This window comes from Hibiscus syriacus, unplaced genomic scaffold, assembly GCF_006381635.1.
Source record: "Hibiscus syriacus cultivar Baekdansim isolate YM2019G1 unplaced genomic scaffold, ASM638163v2 tig00009942_pilon, whole genome shotgun sequence".
Classification (NCBI taxonomy): domain Eukaryota; kingdom Viridiplantae; phylum Streptophyta; class Magnoliopsida; order Malvales; family Malvaceae; genus Hibiscus; species Hibiscus syriacus.
This window is the reverse complement of record NW_024062205.1, coordinates 1718457-1733850: the sequence shown is the minus strand read 5'-3', so window position 1 is coordinate 1733850 and position 15394 is coordinate 1718457. Positions and strand designations below refer to the sequence as shown.

The window sequence follows — 15394 nt, the reverse complement described above, 5'->3', positions numbered from 1 at the left end:
TCCGTCTTCCCAAAGCCACAAATTGCTCATGTGGCTCCAGTGAGCTGTAGACTACTTTCATGGACCCTTTTAAACTTAAAATAAATAAGATCTGCTTCTGGTTATCATTCATCCCCCTTTGAGCTTCGACAATGGCAGTAACTGCACTGACAACACTCCCCCAATTCAATGGGCTAAGACCCCAAATCTCTGCAACTCCAGCCAGGACCCTGGTTAGTGAATTCCTCACTTATCTTTTCATAGGTATACTAAATTACTACTAATCATGTGGGGTGGAAAAAAACAAGCAGGCAACAGTTCAACCGGCGAGGCGCAAGGTAAATGGTGCTTTAGGTGCTCGTTGCGGTTTCATTGGATCTCCCACAAATCTGGTCAGGATTTCATTCATTTTCCTAGAATCCCCCCACTTTTTTTGCTTCACTTACCGGTTGAATTAGTTCTGGTGTATCGAGCAGATAATGGTGACGAGTACTACACTGATGTTGTTCGCCGGGAGGTTCGGGTTGGCTCCATCGGCAAACCGGAAGGCCACCGCTGGACTGAAGCTCGAAGCAAGGGACTCGGGCTTGCAGACCGGCGACCCGGCTGGTTTTACTCTTGCAGACACGTTGGCTTGTGGCAGTGTTGGCCACATTATCGGCGTTGGGGTGGTGCTTGGGCTCAAGAACATCGGTGCTCTTTAGAAACGAGATTTAGGCATCTGTTTTCAACAGTCATGTTCTTATGCCGTTTCTGTGTATTTTCACAATAAAAAGTGGTTTGTAGTTTTGTACAATTTGATTATTCCTCACCAACATTGCTCATATCGTTTCCTGAACAGTGAACAAGAACTACCTTCGCAAATTAAAGAAGCAAAAGAATATCAAATCCATAAATATGTAAATCTAATTTAGCTCCTCTTCTTTATAAAGCAAAGGGTAAATTACACATGTAGTACTTAAACTATAAGTTTTGGTCTATTTTAGTACTTAAACTTTTAAATTTTTTCAAAATTATACTCCGCGTTTAGTTTTCATTTCATTTTACTATCTCTCCATTAAAAACTTAATGCTTTTAGTATTTAAACTATCAATTTTAGTCTGTTTTATTGCCTAAAATTTCAATTTTTTCAAAACTTAAAGTTAAATTTTTAACATGTACTAAAATGAAGCAGAAACGAAAGTTTTAAAGTTTTGAAAAAATTAAAAGTTTATATATTAAAACGGGTCAAAATTAATAATTTAGTTATTAAACACATAATTTACCTTAAAAATATTGTCTTAAAATATCTGGTTAATTTATCAATTTATAGCTTGCCATTTTTAGTTAATTATATATATATATATATATGATTTATTAATCTATTAATTTAAATTATACAACATAAACAATATCTCAACTCAATTTGGTCTATTTACAATGTTAATATTTAAACTCTTAATCTTATTTGAAGGGTTTAATGTTCATCTCACTAAACCAACTAGTTATTAATGTTTAGATCATCATTTTAAACAAAATGTTTATTAAAAAATATTGATTTTTAACGATTTTAAATTAATAATTCACATATACTCCATGTTAGGGATACTTATTTCACTTGTATTTGATGGATTTCGACTCAACTCGATTCAATTAAATTGATTTTTATTTTAAGGATTTGAGTTCGAATCAGGTTGGATCATATTTGAGTTTAGAGTTATATTGAGATAATTACAATAATACTTTTTTTAATTAGTTTCTTATTTTATCTAATATATATATATATATATATATATCAAATTGGGTGCGAAGTTTGATCTAAAAAATTAAATCAAAATTTTAAATTTGAGTAAGATTTTCTTAAATTCGAATTAAATCAAATACAAACGGAAGAGTTTAATTTTTGAGTTAGATTCAGATGGGACAAAGGTTCGGTCTAATCCATAATCATCCCTACTTCAAGTTTGTATATAAACTTATTTATTCTATATCACATTAATAAATAATTTAAAATTCTAAAAAATATTAAAAAAAAGTTAACTTAGAATGGTTTATTTTTCTTTCTTCATATTACAAAGATTAATAATTTAATATAATCATATGCTTTTATTAATTTGAGTCAATAAAATGCCTAAGTCAAATCATTTCAGTAATTAAGAAGATTATTTTTATTCTTAGAAGCTATGAATTCAAACACTGACGACTGCATGATACTTAAATGTTTATTATAAAATGTTTTAGAGTCTTTAGAACAGATACTGTCAATTGTATTATTAATCAAAAGAAAATTTAATTCATTATAATAAATTAAATAAATTAAAATCATTAAATTAATGATGATTTTTTTATATCTAATGACATAATTAAAACGGAATGACGTAAATGAAGGGAAGAAAAAAATACTAAGGTCATGTTTGATTCACGGATTAAAACATTCTTGGAAGGAATCTTTTTTTCCGTTTAAGATACCTACGTTTGGATGGTTATTATTCCCAAGTGAGGGTAACATTGAATACCAACAGTGAGTTCTTTTTCCTGTTTTACTGGGAATATCAGTCACTCATCTCTCTTAGGTATTTGTTAATACCCGTCCTCTGTTGGCTAAAATACCCCTCCCGTTAGCTTGCTTTGGCTGAAAGAAAATATTCTTCTTCTTCGATTTGGCGAGAGTTGTTATGAGGAGTTGTCTCTTGTTCCAATGAACTTCTTCTTATGTGTTGCTGTATCTGCTAATCTCTTGTCAGGTTCGTCTCTCTCCCTATTTGAAAAATGTTTTTTTTTCTCTGTTGGTGGAAAGAAACGATTTTGGATCTGGGTTTTTTTAGTGTTGCGAGGAACGATTTTTTATCTCTGTGTGTGAATTGGAATGCATAAATGTTTTCTTTCATGCAATGCCTTTCCATGTTTGAGCCTTTCTCTCTTCGTTTATCATTTACTTTCTCGATTGTGATTTTCACTTTTCGTTTTCGATTCGCACTAGTTTGAATCCAGGGATTTCTCTCTTCTAAAATTAAAAACTATAGTTTAAGCTGATGGGATTTCAATTCAGAGTTTTGTTTTTTCAAGTCTAAACTAATTGCAAATCAGATATAGTTTCAAGTACTAGATGCATTGCGTGCTGTACTGGTTATTTAACGAAACCTAAGCGGCCACACTTACTCTTTGACACCCCTAGCTAGCAGAAAATCTTCACAAGTCCAGTTACAGAGAAAATAATAATAATTGGAGCAGAACGTTTTCAGTTGAGATTGAAGATGATGACCCGTTCTCGAAATGGAGGTATTGTTAATTTGTATTGGTCAGTAGACGCTTTTATGCTTCTATTTTTTGGATTTGTCTGGTTGCTAATGCTACTAGCAAACTACGAGCAGGAAGATGGATGGTGGGATTGATATCACTACTGTGGTGAAGCCAATCCGGGAACCACGCGTTGTTGTTCAGACCTTGAGTGAAGTTGATATACTGGATGATGGGTACCGATGGCGCAAATATGGGCAAAAAGTAGTACGAGGAAATCCTAATCCTAGGTATGTATCATTGAATCGATTATTATAGAGTTAGAATGTCATAAGTTACAATTCAGATCTTTTAAGAAGCTCATCTGTTTCGACATACAGCTTTTTGAAACACCATATTGGCTGCTTACCGGCATAAAACTCTGATTGATGCATGTTAGCTTTCATGCCTTGTCATAAATTAGATATGATACTTGATTGCTTTAGGATCTTTTATTCAGCTTATCTTCGAGCATTATTTATAATTTTTGTTATTTTGTGTATGGTTACGTTGCTTGTTGATTTCAAGGCTCATATTCAAGAGTCGTTTGCACAAGACTGTTCTTGACCATAGCTTTTTGTTATTTTATTTTTTTATGGTTTCTTACATTATATGATATATTTTCTGCTTGCTTATTCATGTAGGAGTTATTATAAGTGCACGAATGCCGGTTGCCCTGTTAGAAAACACGTTGAGAGGGCGTCTCATGATCCAAAAGCTGTTATAACCACATACGAGGGAAAACACAATCACGATGTGCATGTGCCTACTGCAAAGACCAGTAGTCATGATACAGCAGGACCATCAAGGATTAGATCAGAAGAAAATGGTGCCATCAGCCTTGATCTTGGTGTTGGCATTAATTCCGTTCCCGAACATACTTCAAATGAGCATCAACGATTGCATTCTGAACTGGCCCAATACCGCCCTCAGAATGGTTTCAACACAGTTCAACCTACTCCGCTGGCAACATACTATGGCGACATGAATCAGTATGGATCTCGAGAAAATCCGAGTGAAGGGCGTGGTGTTGGAATTGCACCCCTAAACCATTCTTATGCATTGCCACAGAGCATGGGAAGAATAATAACAGGTCCATAAATCTGTTAACAATGAAGGTGGCTGAATAAAAAATATGGACAGCAATTCATTTCCCCCCATCTTTTTCACTGGTAAAAGAAAAGATTCGTCTTCTGAAAATCTGGAATTTTCCTACTATATACATATGTATATATGTATGTATTAGTTTACCATTTCAGCTTATTTTGTTATGTTGCCAATCACTATTTGTATTAAACTTGGGAGTTTGTACAAAAGTGGAACGGATACAATTTTATTTTTCACAGGAAAGTGTTTGTAAAACAAGTTCTTGTAATGGAATTTGTAAGAAATACAATATATATTTTCTATTATATCTTAAGAATGTGAGCGTTTTGTCGTCGTTTTTAACTAAAATGTGAACGTTTTCAGGCAAATGGACCAGCTAACATCATATCCACAAAAAGAACATATCTGTCGAAGAATCGGAAAAAGAAAACGAAAGAACATAAGAATTTTAACGAGGTTTGGCAATATGCTTACGTTTTCGGTGTCTAGGCAGCACTAGAAGTTTTATTCAATGTCTCATAGGTTTATGTTACATCTCTATTTATAATAAAAAATCTGGTACATAATTACATAATTAACCTTGTACCGTACCGCGGGGGCACAAGGCTGCGCCCCCACATCCCCTGTCCTCTTTACTAGTATATTTATGAGCCATACCTATCAATATCCATAACTATGAAATGTTAACATTACAGAGTGGAAAACACGTAAACAAGACAAGCTGCAACAATTAACCACTAACATTTAATTCTAGAAACACCTTGTTTACATTGCATCCCTAGAAATGACATGGTTACAAAGTAAGCTCTAATCTCATGTTTTTGTGATGTTTTCTTTTTCCAAATAACATCATCTCCATGCAGAGTTTTGATGGTATTGTTGACGAATAAGCTTAATGGAGAGGGTGTAAAGCCAGCCATAATAAACCTTGATCTCCATTTGCCTAGAAGTTCATGACGTTCCACTCTTTCAGGCCCTTCGTATGCTATAATGTTGACGATCTCCCGGGAAAGACAGTATTGTTCAGTTTTGATTCGTTCATTGTGTTGATGTAAAATTTTAATATATTTTTACATAAATTATGTAAAATTTAATATTAATTAAAATTAAAATAATACATGATATATTTAAATACTCAAGTAATATATTATCGATGAATTTTTATATAAATAATTTTTATTTAAATATTTAGAATTTTACTTGTTAAAAAATATAGAATAAGAATAATTTGATAAAATATTCATTCTAGTAATATTTTATTCTTTCATCCAAACACTATAATCTTATATTCTTGCCAAACAAACCAAACACAATAATGTAATATTATCAGTAATGTGTTAGGTAATATTACATTACGTTAATCTTATTCCCGGGATAATTTTATATTCCGTGAACCAAAAGTAACATAAAGCTAGCAATTAAACCATGCGGCGTTACCTTAATACCGTTTACACGTGCGCCAAGGCCCTCCAGCAGCAGCAGCAGCAGCAGCATTTCTTTCTTCAACAACAAAGCGAAGCCACCACACCAGAAGCCAGAAGGCTAAAAGCTTCGCAATCTTTCCAGAAAAAAAATTAAAAAAAGAACAAATAAACTCTGCTGCTATACACTTGCCCTTAGGGCTTGGCGCTTTGGTATAGAGATCCGAAGACAAAAAGGAACATGAGTGTATGGAACTACGTCGTGACGGCTCACAAGCCCACGAACGCTACCCACTCTTGCGTTGGCAACTTCACCAGTCCTCAAGAGCTTAATCTCATCGTTGCGTACGTAATTTTCTTTCTCTATTCGATTATTATGTATTTCCATATTTTTGTGATCGTAAAAATGTTAGGGTTTAACATAGTCGAACAATTTCTTTTAGGTGCCTTTTAGTATTCGTTCGATTAAATTTTATTCTGCTTGCTCGCAGGAGATGTACTCGTATCGAAATCAGTTTGCTTACCCAGCAGGGATTACAGGTGCCTATTTTGAATGGAATTTGATATGTCAATTAGTGGAATTTTGATAATCATTTGCATTTATGATTCTTTTTAGGCGTCTGTAAGTGGGTAGACTGCTTGAGATCTGATTTAAAGAATTTAGCCCTTATCGAGGACATGACCTCTGATAGTAAAGTATGAAGACTTAAAGACCAGGGTAACAGAGTAGCGTGGGTCACAACCATAGGGTGTAGCATCTCTGCCTTCTTTTTAATGCATTAATAGTAATTTTCTTGACTTTTACTTTTAATACGTTTCTATTATGGGAATTTTTGAAGGGTTAGAACTAGGATAGCGGAGTCGTATTGCATTAGTTTAGGTTTTAACCCATTTGACATTATTCTTTTATCGTAGCTTGCAACTACTGACTTCTGTATATCCTTCTCATGTTTCGTTTTTTAAATTTATTCGGGACTTATGTTTTTTTTGTCTATATTCAGAGATTTGTACGTAGGGATTTATTTGCAGGGATAACTTCCCATTACAGATGCGCATATAAAGACTGTATATGAAGACTGTTCAACTATGTATTTATTTATTTATTTATTTATACATGCATTGTATTTTATCTTTATTTTAAAATTTTTCTGATTGCCGGAAGTCTTCCACGGAAGCTGCTCTCAACCTGGCGTTGGGGACAACTTACTATCCTACCTCCCCTAACCCCATTACATATGAGAATAGGGTTTTGTTGTTGTTGTTGTTGTATTTGCATTTATGATTCTTATGTCTTGCCTTGTGTTGCAGCCTATGTTGGATGTGCCAATATATGGAAGAATTGCTACACTTGAACTTTTCCGTCCTCATGTGAGTAAATATCTTTATTACTATAATTATTATACATATTCCTCAGACTTAATGTGATAATTTGTGATTTAATGATATATATTATGTGATACCTTGCAGGGTGGGACTTAGGATTTTCTATTTATTTCGACCGAACGGTACAAATTCTGCGTCGTCCAATGGGATGCTGAGACATCTGAGCTTATTACAAGGTTTAAACAAGAATATGTACACATTACTTACATTCATTTTGTTGTTTTGCTCATCTGTCGGATTGTCCGACTTGATGTGTGCATACTTTGTATTGCAGCACTGATTCTGCCTTGAACGATCAGTTTTAGGCTTTTGGTATCAATCTCACATTGGGTGCACCTTTAGTTTATTATTATTTTTAAAGATGAGCCTTAGTTGTTTGCTTGTTCGATTAGTTATGATTTTGTTTCTACTAATATCTGTGGGGAATTCTTCTCTTTAATACCTTTATTGTTTGTTAACATTTTTCCTACACTTTGACACAATTTTTCTTATGCTGCTGCACCTGCATTGTTTGATGATGAGGACAGATGCTGTGTGTACATGGCATAAAGCTGTGGGGAATTTTATCTCGTCTTTCTGCTTTGTATCTTCTGTTTGTTATTTTCCTCAAAATTTTGGATATAAGTCTTTTAGTGATGCAATTTGCCATGATGAAGTCTACGAGAATTTGTGGGGTGTGTTTTTGTTTTTTGTTTTTTAGTAAACATTATTGAAGCTTATACCATGTGCTATTGCCTGCAGAGCTATGGGGGATGTTTCAGACCGTATTGGTCGCCCCACAGACAATGGACAGGTAATTTTTGTTCATAAGAAACTGATACCTGCTGTGGATGCAAATGTTTCTCAACACTGCAAAGTTGTTTAGGATAATTTTCGTCAAACTCTCCATAAAAAATCGTTGATTCCTTCCACTTCTTTGCATTCTATGCAGATTGGCATAATAGATCCTTATTGTAGGTTAATTGGACTTCATCTATATGATGGGTTGTTTAAGGTATGAGCTCCAGATGCTGCAATTCCATCATAAAGTCTATGTAATTTTTTGTACACTATTTGCATTTCCAGAAAATGTTGTGCATTATGGTTTTTTGTTGTCTCAGGTTATTTCGTTCGATAATAAAGGGCAACTCAAAGAAGCATTTAATAGTTCCAAGGGTGTGGAGGCCCACCAGGATGGGGATGCCCAACAGGTTGGGGCGGTGGTTGATAGGCTGGATGGCAGAGATATATCGGGGTTAGCAGAGAAAGTTTCGGGTCCCCAATTAATGGCCTGATACAGCCAAATCAAGCAGCAGTAGAAGGTTCAATGTGTGGGAGATTTGTCTGTTCTGGGAGCCAGACTATGATTCCATTTTTCCAGCTTTGGAGCCAGAGTCTATAGTTTGGTTTTCTGATGGAAGCTCCTGGATGTCTGTGTTTTATTTTGGATACTATGGTTTGAGTCAACTGTCATTTTTTTCTCTCTTTTTTAGGTGTTCTGTTTTCTGGTGCTCTCCGAGTCGAGTTAGACTTTTAGTTGGGTCAGTCCTTTAGAGGCTGTTGTGGTTGATATTAGGTTGAGCTACTGTTGCTGCTATGGGGGTGTTTTTTGGTTGTTTTATGGTGTTTTGTTTTATGTACGGGGTCGATATCTGGATGTATTTTGGTGTTCTTATGTTCAATGAAATCCTAAGGCACTCTTTTCCTCCTTCCGCTGATTAAGGAGCTTCTCTTTAAGTCTCTATAATCAAGAAGGAGGTTTTTAATGAGGCCTTCAATTCCTATCAAAAAAAAGAAGCATTTAATATAAGGTATTCTTCTTTCCTCTTTTCCAGTCATTCTGACAAATACAAGATTCTTTTTGTTACATATTGCTTAATTTTTTGCTAAAATAATCTAATTTTCATCGATTAGCTACAGTTATAGTTGTGGCTTATATTTCATTATAAACCTAGTTTTTTATATTACTTGATGTTATGTTCAATTAAATATGCACCAGATACCGCTTCAATGCAATATGCTTGGTACTTATGATTTCTCCCTATAGTTCAGGCTTGAGGAACTTCAAGTTTTGGATATCAAATTTCTTTACGGTTGCTTAAAGCCTACAATTGTAGTTCTATACCAGGTCTCCATTTTCCTAGTAAATACATATTGTGGACTTATGGGCACTCCCTCTCCCTCTCACTAATTTTTCTTCTTATTTTAGGCATAAAAAATAATTTATTGATGTAGCCTTGAGCTAAATACTTACAGAAAACTTGGTTAAAATTACTAAAGAAAGAGTGTTTTTGCATGTCATTACATTCGAGTCATTAGGATTGTGTCATTCAGTTATATTTGTTTGTAATGATCTAGTTCTCTTGCATTTATTTCATATACTAAGTTTTACTTCGAAATACAGAGTTAATCATATGTTTTTCCTTTTATTTTTCGCTCTTTCTTACAGGATAACAAAGATGCACGTCATGTTAAAACATATGAGGTTGCTTTAAAGGAGGACTTTGTTGAGGGACCATGGTCCCAAAACAATCTTGACAATGGAGCTGATTTGCTCATTCCTGTGCCCCCACCTCTCTGTGGTGTTCTTTTTATTGGGGAAGAAACGGTTGTCTATTGTAATGCCAACACATTCAAAGCAATTCCGATCAAACCTGTAGGTTACTTATCAAGTTGTTTTTGTGTTTTTCATAAGTTTTCCAAGTACTGTTGATAATACACTTCACACTTGTGGATTTGACACTGATTTTTTATTGGACTTCTAGTCAATTACGAAAGCATATGGAAGAGTGGATGCTGATGGCTCTAGGTACTTGCTTGGTAATCATGCTGGTCTTCTTCACCTCCTGGTTATTACCCATGAGAAAGAAAAGTAAGATGTAATTATTCTTTTCAAATGTTCTTGTTGAACAGTTTGGAGAAAAATATTGATTGAACTATATATACATATATATACCAATATTAAAGCTTGATTTTAGTTTTAAAGTAGTATGCTTAATTATGCCTTAAGATATAGTTAGTGCATCTTGCAGGGTCACTGGACTAAAGATCGAACTCTTGGGAGAAACTTCTATTGCATCCACAATATCATATCTTGATAATGCGTTTATCTTCATTGGCTCAAGTTATTGGAGATTCACAGGTATATATATTTCATACTCTCCTCTATTACCAATGTAACCTGATTCAGAATTATTCTTACTGAAGTAAGTTTTAAGGGTACTATTATAACCTGATTCTAAACTATTACTAAGATAAGTCCTGAGGGGTAAGTGAGGGATCGTAAGCTTATAATTATATGGAATACACACTTAATCTGGGACCTTGTGATACTTATGTTTACCTGCAGACCCTTATGATACTTATGTTTATGCTTAGGTTCTCCCCTCATAATAACAAACTCTCCAATAGAGTAGAGAGAGAATTCCTATTTCTCTTGGTTTACTATTCTACTAACATCTTTTAAATTAGTATTTCCTTTCAAGTGAATAACATTAGTATTTCCTTTCAAGTTAATAACATTCTTCGTTGGCGTTATGATTTGGTGTACTAATGCAGCTGATAAAGTTAAATCTACAACCTGATGCAAAAGGTTCATTTGTAGAAGTTTTAGACACATATGTCAATATGGGGCCTATTGTTGACTTCTGTGTGGTTGACCTTGAGAGACGTTGGCAGGTTCAAGTTGTAACTTGCTCTGGAGCTTATAAAGATGGTTCTCTTCGCATAGTTCGAAATGGAATAGGAATCAACGAACAGGTCTGTTTTGTGTTATATAGAATTTCTTTACACTTCATCCAGTTTACTATTTTATACTTGCCTCAGCTCACATCTTAGTGCACTTATACATGTTAGGCCTCAGTAGAACTTCAAGGTGTCAAAGGAATGTGGTCATTGAGATCCTCTACAGATGATCCATTTGACACCTTTCTGGTTTTTAGTTTTATCAGTGAGACACGTATTTTGGCTATGAATCTTGAGGATGAGTTGGTAGAAACTGAGATTGATGGGTTTAATTCTCAAGTGCAGACTTTGTTCTGCCATGATGCGGTCTACAATCAACTTCTACAGGTAAGGTTTGCCATCATATTGGCAGCAGTGAGAATGAGCATACAGTAGATGAAGTTTGTTTGTCTTATTTAATCCAGTGTTAGCATCAATATAATCTAGCTTTTATTCTAATCTTATACAAATAAAATTCTATGAGATGATCACTGGCTCATGCTATTTACCCAGTTGATGGTAAGAGCTATAATTATGAAAAATATATATTATATGTGCTCCATGCTTGACTGATGAACATCATGGCAGGTCACTTCAAGCTCTGTAAGGCTTGTGAGTTCAATATCTAGAGAGCTACGGGATGAATGGAATGCACCATCTGGGTATTCGATCAATGTCGCCACTGCCAATGCTACCCAGGTAGTTTTTCCTGTACAGTTTAATGTTGAAAATGGGATTTTAGTTTGTATGTAGGTGTTCAAATTATTATTTTCTATAATCTGATAAATAATTGTCTTTTTATATGGCTATTGCAATGGAATGTTTAGGTTTGATGTAATATCCTCTTGCGTTTTCTACTATTAACAAACACCTCTTGTATAAAGGACTTCCTATGTAAATCTTTAAAAAAAAATTGTATTACAGATTTTACTAGCAACAGGGGGTGGCCATTTGGTTTATTTGGAAATCGGTGATGGCAAATTGACAGAAGCAAAACATGCGCAGTTGGAGTATGAAATCTCATGTCTTAACATTAACCCCATTGGTGAGAACCCTAACTCCAGGCAGTTGGCTGCCGTTGGAATGTGGACTGATATAAGTGTGCGAATATTTTCACTCCCACACCTGAATCTCATCACAAATGAGCAGTTGGGAGGAGAAATTATTCCTCGTTCAGTTTCTTTGCACCTTTGAAGGGGTACAAGTTTATTTGATATTTCTTCAGATTTAATCTTATCTTGCTCTCTTTTTTATGTTTGAATGGGTACAAGTTTATTTGATATTTCTTCAGTTTTATTCTCATCTTGCTGTTATATTTTGAGTCTCTTCTGATATTTGTGATTATTCATCTTGGACTGATCTGTTCGTCACATGGAACTATGATATTTGGCATTTATGTTTCTATGTTCCCAATGCCATACATTGTAGTGTAATATTTTTCTCATAATATATTTAGAAGTTTGTTTGTTTGTCCCTTTTGCAGATCGCTTACTTGTTGTGCGCCATTGGAGATGGCCATCTTCTAAATTTCCAATTAAATTTGAGTAGTGGTGAGTTAACAGATCGGAAAAAGGTTTCTCTCGGGACACAACCTATAACGCTTCGTACATTCTCCTCCAAGAATTCCACACATGTATTTGCTGCATCAGATAGGCCAACTGTCATTTATAGTAGTAGCAAAAAACTGCTCTATAGCAACGTCAATCTGAAGGAAGTCAGTCATATGTGTCCTTTCAACTCTGCTGCTTTTCCAGACAGGTATGCTTCTTTTGTTCTCTTGCTTGAAACAACTTTTTAACTTGGGAAGAAAAAATATCCTAGGCATTTTATTGGTTCATATGATCTGTATATATTTAGACCATGTTATTTTAACCGAGCCATCTTTTTTCTCCAGCCTTGCAATTGCAAAAGAAGAACTTATTATTGGCACTATTGATGATATTCAGAAGCTTCACATCCGCACTATCCCACTTGGTGAGCATGCACGTCGAATTTGCCATCAAGAACAGTCTCGTACTTTTGCAATATGTAGTTTGAAAAACCAGTCTAGTGCCGATGAGTCTGAAATGCATTTGATCCGCCTGATAGATGATCAAACGTTTGACTTCATCTCGACTTACCCTCTTGATACTTTTGAGTATGGTTGCTCCAAACTTAGCTGTTCGTTCTCGGATGACATTAATGTATATTACTGTGTGGGGACTGCATATGTTTTGCCAGAAGAAAATGAGCCAACAAAGGTGCCATCTCTTGTTTTCTATATTTTTTTAATATCTGTATTAAATCAGGCTTTTGATGCGAATAAAAAAATTCTAAACCTGCACTTCCTTTACGGGGCCGTATATTGGTTTTTGTTGTTGAAGATGGGAAGCTACATCTTATTGCCGAAAAGGAAACTAAGGGGGCGGTTTACTCTCTAAATGCTTTCAATGGAAAACTACTGGCTGCTATTAATCAAAAGATCCAACTATACAAGTGGATGCTTCGGGAGGATGGCACCCGGGAAGTACAATCTGAATGTGGGCATCATGGGCACATACTTGCCCTGTATGTACAAACTCATGGTGATTTCATCTCTGTCTGTGATTTAATGAAATCAATTTCCTTGTTGATCTACAAGGTAAGTAACTAGTCTTCATACCGTGTTAAGTTTTACATGCAATTTTTCAATCTTGTCGTTCTTCCTTTTCTTTCAGCACGAAGAAGGTGCAATCGAGGAACGAGCTCGTGACTATAATGCCAACTGGATGTCAGCTGTTGAGATTCTTGATGATGACATTTATCTCGGTGCTGAAAACAACTTCAACTTGTTCACTGTCCGGAAGAATAGTGAAGGGACCACTGATGAGGAACGTGGACGTCTTGAGGTGGTTGGTGAGTACCACCTTGGAGAATTTGTCAATCGGTTCCGTCATGGTTCTCTCGTCATGCGATCCCCAGATTCCGATGTGGGCCAAATCCCAACAGTCATTTTCGGCACAGTCAATGGTGTTATAGGTGTCGTTGCTTCTCTTCCTCATGAGCAGTACATCTTTTTGGAGAAGCTGCAGTCGAGCTTGAAAAAGGTCATAAAGGGTGTTAGAGGGTTGAACCATTAACAATGGAGGTCATTCAACAATGAAAAGAGAACTGCAGAAGCGAACAACTTTTTGGATGGTGATTTGATCGAATCGTTCCTTGATCTGAGCCGTGGTAAGATGGAGGAGATTTCAAAGGCGGTCAATGTTTCAGTGGAGGAGCTTTCCAAGAGAGTCGAGGAACTAACGAGGTTGCATTGATCTGTCTTTAACGTTTACCTTTGAAGTTCCTTTTTTTTTTATTCTTCGACTTTATTGACAGCAGTAGAAGAGTTGAATTTCCTGGTGAACGGAGATGCATGTTATATATATTATAATTATATATCGACTCATGTTATATTTATTTTCTGTTGGATTTTAGATTCAATGGCTAACAAAAAGCTCTAAATTGTCTCTGGAGCCATCTGCATGCATCGGAGATTAGTAAGAACTCCAAATGATGCCATAGAGGAGATTAGAGATGAACATTTGTCGGATTTCAATCCGATCCGGATCGGTTTTTATCCGATCCGGTTTTTTCTCATAGAAAAAAAATCGGTTTATAAAATAACCGGTTCGGTTTTTAACCGGTTTGGAGGGCCGGATATCCTAACCGGTGTAACCGGTTTCGGTTTTAAAAAAACCGGTTTTAAAAAAACCGGTTATAAAAAAACCGATTTTAATATTCCAGATTACTCATAGGGAACCGATTCCCCCCAAGGGGGTACCGATTCCTCACTGAATGGTTTAGCTCCGAGATTTCCAGAATGCTCGGAGGGAACCGATTCCCCCATAGGGGGTACCGATTCCCCCTATTCAACAGTCGAAATATTTGAATTTTACACTTAGGGAACCGATTCCCTATGAGGGTACCGATTCCCCCACGCTCCAAGCATTTTTATTAAATGTTTTCACACTTAAACGGCTATATTATCTTCATTAATTATCACTAAAGTTTAGAAGTGATTCAAAGTGTATTTAAGCAAGCTTAGAAGCCATTGATCAAAGACAAGAAACATCAAGCAACTAGAATCAAGAGAGAATCAAAGAGAAAGCATCAAACCTCAAAGTTCGATAAATTTAAATACTTAATTGAAATACTTAATTAACTCAAAATAATTGAAATACTTAAATACTTCCAAGTTTGATAAATTCAAATACTTAAAAACTTCCAAGTTCGATAAATTCAAATACTTAAAAACTTCAAGTTCGATAATTGAAACAAAGTTTACGATAATTGAAATAAAGTTATAAAATAAACTACATTGCCATCTCTTCTTCATCATCTTCGCCTTCTTCGTTTGGAGGGGATATTCCAAGTTCGACTTCTTCAATGTGTAAGTTTGCTTCCAAATCGGCATCAATTGCATCTTCTAGGGTGGTGATATGTTGCTTACGAGCCGCTCCATCCAATAATCCTTTAAACAAATGCATACTTCCACCGACTCGGGACTTAGTCTTGATCTCCGTTGCGATATAACCCTGCCACTA

The 15394-nt window shown here is 35.3% G+C and overlaps 2 protein-coding genes and 1 pseudogene across 2 annotated transcripts; all 3 read left to right on the top strand.

Annotated features, from left to right (window-relative positions):
• Positions 1-69: 69 nt before the first annotated feature.
• On the top strand, positions 70-770 carry LOC120203515 (photosystem I reaction center subunit psaK, chloroplastic-like). Its single transcript, XM_039203798.1, has 3 exons — positions 70-212; positions 291-371; positions 456-770. The coding sequence occupies exons 1-3, from the start codon at positions 132-134 to the stop codon at positions 681-683; spliced, it is 390 nt and encodes a 129-aa protein (XP_039059729.1). The 5' UTR covers positions 70-131; the 3' UTR covers positions 684-770.
• Positions 771-3333: 2563 nt separating this feature from the next.
• Positions 3334-4644, top strand: LOC120203566 (probable WRKY transcription factor 20). Its single transcript, XM_039203827.1, has 2 exons — positions 3334-3485; positions 3879-4644. The coding sequence occupies exons 1-2, from the start codon at positions 3334-3336 to the stop codon at positions 4333-4335; spliced, it is 609 nt and encodes a 202-aa protein (XP_039059758.1). The 3' UTR covers positions 4336-4644.
• Positions 4645-5918: 1274 nt separating this feature from the next.
• Positions 5919-14265, top strand: LOC120203513 (annotated as a pseudogene).
• The last annotated feature ends 1129 nt before the right edge of the window (positions 14266-15394 follow it).